Source organism: Styela clava, chromosome 2 (assembly GCF_964204865.1).
Source record: "Styela clava chromosome 2, kaStyClav1.hap1.2, whole genome shotgun sequence".
NCBI lineage: Eukaryota > Metazoa > Chordata > Ascidiacea > Stolidobranchia > Styelidae > Styela > Styela clava.
The window spans coordinates 7,376,115-7,384,740 of NC_135251.1; the positions used below are offsets into that span (position 1 = coordinate 7,376,115).

The 8,626-nt window shown below is 39.9% G+C and overlaps 1 protein-coding gene across 3 annotated transcripts in view; it reads right to left on the reverse strand.

Annotated features, from left to right (window-relative positions):
• LOC120336587 (coiled-coil and C2 domain-containing protein 1-like) overlaps positions 1 to 4,837 on the reverse strand; it is a 34,287-nt gene extending 29,450 nt beyond the window's left edge. For all 3 annotated transcript variants that reach the window (XM_078119774.1, XM_078119773.1, XM_078119778.1), the window contains exons 1-3: positions 4,656 to 4,837; positions 2,078 to 2,240; positions 1,022 to 1,119 (exon numbers count right to left, since the gene is read on the reverse strand). In XM_078119774.1, the coding sequence (XP_077975900.1) occupies positions 1,022 to 1,119; positions 2,078 to 2,240; positions 4,656 to 4,730 (336 nt within the window). In that variant the 5' untranslated portion in view covers positions 4,731 to 4,837. The remainder of the gene's footprint in view (positions 1 to 1,021; positions 1,120 to 2,077; positions 2,241 to 4,655) is intronic.
• Positions 4,838 to 8,626: the final 3,789 nt, after the last annotated feature.

Genomic DNA, 8,626 nt, shown 5'->3' on the forward strand with positions numbered 1-8,626 from the left:
GGCACCTATACCTGTGAACAAGGGCACAGCCACAGTGTTCATACCTTCTTCAATATATTCAGCAATTGACTCTGTGCCGCGTACCAGAGCTGGGGACGCAATGTTTTCATGGACATGACGCCAGAGTCTAGCTTACACTATTAGCTAGAGCAGGGGTTCAACCTGCTTCACGAGAAGATTTCCAGGGGTACTTCGACGGCAGTCGAATTTTGTGTGTGGCTGTTTTTTAATATCCTTTATTACTATCAGAGGGAAATGCATGTCGATTGAAACTAGATGCCAATTGGAACGTAGATTTTCCCTGATGTCGTGTTGTTGTGATTGTGATGCAACAATGTGAAATTCACGGCTTTGCAGGCAAACTGTGAAATCTTATAAGACAGCGTGCTGCGAGCATCGGAGAAAGTGAATATGCTTATCAAAACTTGGGAGTGACTTTAAGAATTCATTAGTTGGGCGGAGGACAAGAGCAATAATATCAACACGAAGATTTAATTTAGTTACATCTGGTCAATAAATTATTGTTTCAACAAATCGTTATTCAATATATCACAAAGTTTGTTCGATGCCTGATTACGGTGGTTCGCGTTGATTATTTCGTGACTCGAGGAGTATTTAACAGAAAAAAGGTTGAGAACACCTGAGCTAGGGCAAGAGCTTAACTTTATGGTGAAAAAAATTAAGGCTCAAAGCCAAAGTCATTGTGATTTCATACCAGCTCTCCCCACATTCCTGATTAATGCTGGAATGTAATGAACGGCGTTTTGCTACCCACGAGGTGCAAGACGTAGCGAAGCGCCAGTAATGAACGAGGGCAAGGTAAGCGAAAGACTGGGATTAAATCGATGGCGTTTCCCTTTTAACCACGAGCAATTTATCGTGTTTCAGCAGGGCGACACCTAGTAACGTTGCGACTTACGTCGTGGTTGCGCTGTGTAAATTCCGGTCGGACCCCCCCGTTGAAAACATTCCTGATTAATGCACACACAACAATTTTTGGACTCCTATATTTTTATCTCACCATGAATTCACCTTCTTCTTCATCTCCAATATCAACATCATCGTCCATATCTTTCATTGAAGCTGAGATCTGAGCATCGAGATCACCCCAATCCATTACTGTGAAATAAAATAGAATTTTAAAGATGTGAGTTTAACTTGAAAGATGATAAAATGGCACCCAAGTCTATGACTGTCAGGAAATGGGATTATCTAAGAACAAAAATTATATTAAGATGACATAGACTTCTAAATTACTCTTATCTTATATCTGTCAAAAAATGAGAATTTTTTTAAATTTTCCCATATGAATAGACTTCTTAATAACCCAGTTCTTTACTGTTGAGAAATAGGATTTTTTAAGTTGGGAAATTTTTTAATATTGCTGAGGAGGGTATGGAGATCAAGTGATGGTTCGAGCGTTAGACTTATTGAATATGTTCGCATCGCAGCTTGAAATCGTAATTTGTGTTTCAAAAAAAAAAACTTTTTCATATCAAGTTTGGTACAAGATAATTTGATAAAATAGACTTTAGGATTACCTCTGTTTTTTATCATAAAGAAATACAATTTTTCCAGGGTTAGAACTTTTTCACATCAATCCAAAGGAGCGGTGATAAATAGAAGTCAGTCAGGGCTTCTATGCATGATTTCATATTTCAGTTGAAGTTAGGTTGTAGTACAACTAACTAAACCCCCCACATCATCCCTTTTTATCTAAATTCATTCACTTTTTTATTTACAATAATTACCAAAACCAAACTGAGAATATCGGTCAGAGACCGAGAACTTATTGATCGAAAGTTAGGGGATCCCCCAAAACAGCGCTCTTACTCCATAGTGACACCTTGTGTCCCGTCACTAATTAATTGATAACTCGCTAATTATACGACATAATTCGCCCAAAATCAATAGGCTTCTGGTCCGAGATATGATGAATGCACATGCAAAATCTGCAGCAGATCCAATCTCGCTTTCGTGAGATATCATGTGCATCTAACAGACAGACAAACAGACAAATACCTATCAACAGACTTACCGATTAAAATCGATAAGTAATAAAAACTCTATAACTTACATTGCTTAGAAGACTTTGGTGCAGGTTTTTTCTTTCCTCCCCCGCCCCCTCCTCCACCTAAGAGTTGATTCAATTCGGCTTCTAAGGCTTTATCATTTCCTCCGCCCCCTAATCCGTCATCTAAGTCCATATCTTCATCTCCGTAAACTGCAAACATTCCCATCTGAAGATAAATCAAATTTTTAGTGGAAATGTCTAAAATTGGGGACACGTAACTCCTTATTAAAATGACGTCAAACAAGAATGTGGCATATGATTTCCATTTTTTTTCAAAAATAAGTATGTCTTGCGCAGAATAAGATTCTAGACAGATGCATTTAGTTAGGATAGGATTTACATATTTATTCCGACGGAGAGGAAAGCCAATAAGATGGTTTAACCATATGGCGAACCAAGGCCTCTCATCCGATTACCAGTCCATGTCGGGTATGGGATTAGTTAATTACTTGTTTTCGGAAGCATGGACATGATGGCGGAGGAAGCCGTAACCATCGAACGTTACGTGAACCATCCTTTGAAAACGAGGAGTCAAGCAATCCTCTCGCACATACCCATCCCTGCATGGGATTCGATAGTGTTCAGCACAAGACAGACTTATATTTAAAATTTAGGCTGTAGTTTCACATTCTGACATTAAATTTTTGTTTTGCGCTATTCAAGTCATTAATTAATTGTGCAATTCGCTAGACCACAAAATGGAAATCAATGATTGAATATGTTTGAAATTCAGAAATTGGTAATATTCGATACGTGTAGGGTGGTGTAGCCAGTCTGCGGACAATTTCATTCAAACTGCTATAAAACAAAAACCAATATTTCTAACCCGTTAATTTTTTCACCGTAGGTGCATTGGCATTTATTCTACACGCTAAACCCCAATTTAACTTTCTACGACCAGGGGTTAAAGTTATACAAACCTCAAAAGTACGACACTCTGAAGACGTATTTGCGAACGAACGACCAGTGTGTGACCACGGCTTTCAAGCCTTGAACATCGTTTCTGCTGCGTCGAGACTAGGGCATACGCAGCCATGCGTGAAAAAAATGGGGTTCTAATTGCATTTCTGACCGTCGTATATTTTAAGAACACGGTTATTTCGAACAAAATTCTTCAAATTATAAACAAAGCACCGCATCACAGCAATCAAACAGACAAAAACACGGTGGTCGCAAATTAGTTGATAAAGCTATTATTGACGTATTGGAAATGTGCACCCCCCTATTCCCCCTCCTTCAAATGTAGAAACGCGAAACTTTCAAATATGGTTAAAAGAAACACAAATCTACCCACCTGCCAAGTTTCATCTTTTTATCTCTCATATTTGTATGGATTTTCAAACTTTTTTAAAGGAACAATGGGTAGTTGGCGACATGGTAAAATGGTCCCTTTTTTTTCTTCGGTCAGGTTTTCGGCCGTAACTTTTTTATTTGTGGCCGTATTTTAGTGTAATTTCGCAGAGCTACGAGGGATAAGTGCACGATAATGCGTGAGAAATATCGTCGCGGTTCGTTAATTTTTTCGGCATTAATTTAATCGATAAAGTTGATGGTCGCAGATAGGTCATGGCCGCAAAGTGGGTAAGCCTATAGCAACTAACCCCCAAATGTACCCCATTTCATGTTGAAATCATCATGACAAAGTTAATTTTTCCCAAAATTCGAACAAAGACTTTCGTAGGAATCAAATTACACCAGTTTTAAGAACATAACAGGTTCCATCCATTCATTATCAAATTAAAATTTATATTCTCAAGACCTTTGGCACTGATTGAAATAATTATCTCTAAGTTCCCATCCGTACGATGTAAATAATTACCCTTATTGAGATAATAGGAGTTTCTGTTTATAACGTGAATCACGAGCTCACGTTTACAGCATTTAATTGGATTTATGGTCAACGTATAAATACGACTCCGATATCTTTCGATAGGACAGAGAAGACGATGTAAACCATTCTAAGCTAGTCTGGATTAATGTTATAAGATTTATATTCTGTGTGTTGTGGAAATTTACGAATAAAAACATATAGAGATTTTTAACGCATCTTCATTCACGTGGGCGTTGAAGCTGAAGGGTGAACGGGTGACTTGCAAGTCAGAGACAATCTACGAAATAGCAATATACGGTAACATCCCATTCATCTACCAATATATATGTTATAAATTACATTCATTTACAAATAATACATGCTATAAGCCACCCTAGTCTATTTGTTTATTTTTTTTTGTTTACTCTATCTGTCTATAGTATACCCTAAATTTATCGCGTTTTATTCTTACTTAAATAACTTCTCAGTGGTTGTGTGTGTGGCTGGTGGATGTATGTGAGCGTGTGTGAAATAACTTGTGAGTAAACACGTAGTCTACCAGTTCCTCTTGCTGTCTTGGCAAAACCTTCCATCTTATATTTTGTACGTTATAAACCTTATCTAAGGTTTTGTTTGTCCCCTGATTTCATAATCAGTTTTTATTTATTTGTTTTTATCTGTCAAATGTATTGTTATGCTGATTATGGAGTCGAATATAATAATATTATTATTATAACTCTCAGACTGTAATACAGTAATAACAAGACTTACCGGCGCTCGATTTCTCCTCGGTTCTGCGCCCCCATCTCCAGCTTTGGGAGCTGATTTCTTTTTAGAACGAAACATCAGAACTCCTTCTCTTAGTTTATGCAGATATAATTATATCCAGGACTAGATACTTGAAAAATATCGAGCCATAAACTGCGACAGATCACCAAACAGCAGAAACGTCACATGAGAGTGAGTGTATAGTGAGTGGTGATTAGAGTCTAATATACCGTTTAAGAATGTTCGGATATCTGATTTTTTGCAGCAACATATCGCATCGAAATGACCGATTATCGCTTGTGTGAATCCGAATACACGTAAGGGAAACGCAATTTACAATTTTGCAGATATATGATGGAACTGCTTCAATTTTTTTTATCCTTGTGCATAATTCGCCTCTTCAGTTTTTCACGATTCAAGTCTCTAGTAATTCAGTTGTCACCCGTATAGGAAAAGATGGGATAGGATTTACATATTTATCCCGGGGAAAGGAAAGCCGATGAGACGGCTTAATCATATGGCGAACCACGGCCTCTCGTCCGGTTACCAGTCCAGGTCGGGTATGGTATTAGTTAGCCAGTTATTTGTTTTCGGAAGCACTTGATTGTGGAGGAAGCCGTAACCGACCAACGGTTACAACTACGTGAACCACCCTACGGCGGCGAGGAGTCTAGCAATCCCCACGCACATGATAATCCCCGGGATTCGAACCTGCGATCCCACGAAGAGTAATCAGAGATGCGGTGGCGAGCGTATTCCTAACGCTTAGCACGATGCGACACACCACCGAGCCAAGTAAGCTTGATCTTTCTTGGAGTTAACTAAATAAAAATAAAGCATACTTCGAGGAAAATTTGAGATTTAAAGAAGGTAAATAAAACCATATGCAGCGCTCTACAGCTTCTTTCATCTCCACATGAACTGGTAACCGGGCTAGAGACCATGGTACGCAATATCATTAAGCCATCCTATCTTATGGGAAATTGCGTCTCGCATTCTGAATCGGGCGTAAATGTATAACCAATCACGCCAAAACAATTGGATGGAACTGTATTCTCTAGCTAAGACACTTGAGAGAAACACAGATAAACTAGGAAAATTGCTATCTTCTAATTAATTGCTTTTTGATCTGTTATCAGGGGCATGTGATTCATCTCACTATACTGCCTGGAATGAGGACGATGTGCAATAAACAACGAGGAAATCAGCTTCACTCCAGTGCACCGAGCGTTGATACTCCGACATATGATTTTGCCTAACGGACCAGAAGTAACATCTAAATTTCAATTTTTTTTTACAAATTTTGTTTGCAATGGTTAACAAGAACAAGAATAAGTATTATATTGCACAACAATTTTATTTGTATATGTTCGTTATTTAATAAATATTGTCGTACAACGCAGCAGTCGTATATATGCCCTTTTTATTAATGTAATATTGGGAAATGCTGCACAATGGACTTTTCCCCGACTTTCGGCCCCCGAAAAATTCTTACTACAGTATACTTTACCATTGCAAAATTTACGGGGCTATTTTAAGAGTGCTTTTGCGAGAATAGAGTTCAAAACGCGGAAACGAGGTAATGTTTACGACCACGCCTGAAAATCTGTAGGGAAAAGTGTCTGAGCGGATGCGAAAAGAGAGCATTGTTTCGTCACTTTTTGCATCTTGCTGATTGGCCAATGTTAAGAAGTAAACAAGGAAGTCGATGCTCGGGGAAAGATCCATAGCATGGTTTTGCACAAGTATCCAATTTCTGTATTATCGTGTTTTTCTACATGCATATATACTTTTAATGTTCGAAGCAACTAAACACGCATTCACACATACATACGTTATACGGCTCGGCGGTGTGGCGCAACATGCTAAGCGTTAGGAATACTTTTGTCCAGTGGCGGCGCGTCAATAGGGCCAACCGGGGCAACGCCCCGGTTGTTTTTTCGGTATAATAAAAAATATTCGAAAAATACCTCAATATCGGTTGCACAGACTGTCTACACTAGCCATATTCTCCCGACATGGTTCATTTTTCGCTCGCAAAGCCTTCGCCGAACGTCGACGGGGCGACGCCGATTTTGCCCCGGTTGCTCATTGTATATCGTATTCTCCCTTTTATCTTCCACTCGCCGCGTTTGTCTCGTTTGTTTTCTGTTTCTTTCACTAAATCATCGGGGCTAGCCCCGAAATTATGACGACACAATGCCGACGTTTCTTACAACAACGTGTTGACATATTCACGCATTCCTGCTCGTTCGTTGGTTGCTTGAAGAGTTGATAGTTTCCTCGCCTTCGTTTTTGTCGCTTGTTTCGCTATTTGAATCAGTTAGAGACCTTTAGTCCATTTGCTTTCGATTTTCCACATTCCTTTTGAGCTCCTCACTTCTTTCCGGCTTCGCATTTCTTAGCCTTAGACCTCATAATGAATAAGGTTGATGCACTACTTCGCACTCCGTTTTCGCAGCTGCCGCTGGAACAAAAATTAGAGGTACAACGTCTTGGCCTTAGACCTCATATTTGAAGGCCCGAAGAGGCCTTATCAACCAAAAAATTGTTCACTGGAACAATCCCATGACGGAGGAAAGCGTCGGCGTACATTCTGCGCAGAAACTTGGTATAAAAAACACGAATGGTTGTGTTACAGCGAGGACAAAAATGCACTTTTTTGTTTTTATTGCCTACTTTTTGCTACCGCCCGTGACTCACGTTGGTGTAAATTTGGTTTTAGAGATCTTAAACATCTTTCCGAGCGTGCCAGGGATCATCAATTCTTCTATGGAGCATCTGGACAATGCAGTAAAATACCGAACATTCGGAAATGTTAATATTGCAGCACAGTTGGATGAAGGACGCGCGGTTTCTATTCGTCGGCACAACCAAAACGTCGAGAAAAACCGCCATGTTCTCGGTCGATTGATAGATGTTTTGAAGTTCATTGGTTGTCACGAGCTGTCCCTCCGTGGGCACGATGAACGGGCTGGCTCTTCTAATAGAGGGGTATTTTTGGATATGGTGGAATACACCGCATCCCTAGATACAGTATTGAGAGATCATCTTGATGCCGCAACTGTTTCGAAAGGGACATCTAAGAATATCCAAAATTATTTGCTCGACTCAATGTATAAAATTTATTTACAACATTTGGCTCTGGAAATTGAGAATTGCCAGTTCCTTTCGATTCAGTCTGACGAGACAACTGACATCACGTGCGTTTCCCAACTGGCTGTGATTTTTCGGTTTGTGAAAGATGGTAAACCTACCGAGAGATTTCACAGCTTTGTACCAATCGTTGATCGCACGGCTTGCGGGATATCGGCTGCACTGAAAGAAGTGTTACAGCCTTACAACGCGAAGTCAAAATTGATAGCTCAAACTTATGACGGCGCGGCAGTCATGAGTGGGTCGAAATATGGTGTTCAAGTTTATATAAAAGAAGATTTCCTCATGCGCATTTTTTATATTGTTATGCACACCAATTTAACCTCGTTATTAAAAATATGTGTCTTGATACCCCTCTCGTCCGTATATTTTTTGCAAATGTTTCGGGGTTTTCTTCATTTTTTTCCGTTTCGCCGAAGCGCTCTGACCTCCTTCGCCAGATATGTAGCCGCCGTCTCCCAGCTTGTGCACCAACAAGTTGGAACTTCCAATCACGCGTGGTGCAGGGCGTGTCCGAAATTATGTCTGAGCTCATTGAGTGTTTCAATGGCATTCAGAGCTCTCCGGTTTGGGACGAACGCTCTGTGAGGGAGGCGGCAGGTCTAAAGCATCTGCTAGAAGATGATGAGTTTTCATTTTTTCTCGCTTTTTTCTCCACAATATGGATGGAGCGTCTGTGCAGTCGTGTATTTCAGACTTCTGCGATGCTGTATCTCGTATCCGCGAAACAATAAAATACGACGACACATGGAGTGCTTCTTTACGCCGCGGGCAAACAACGCAGCGTTTGATTTTGTCTGCAAAGGAATGCTGTGACA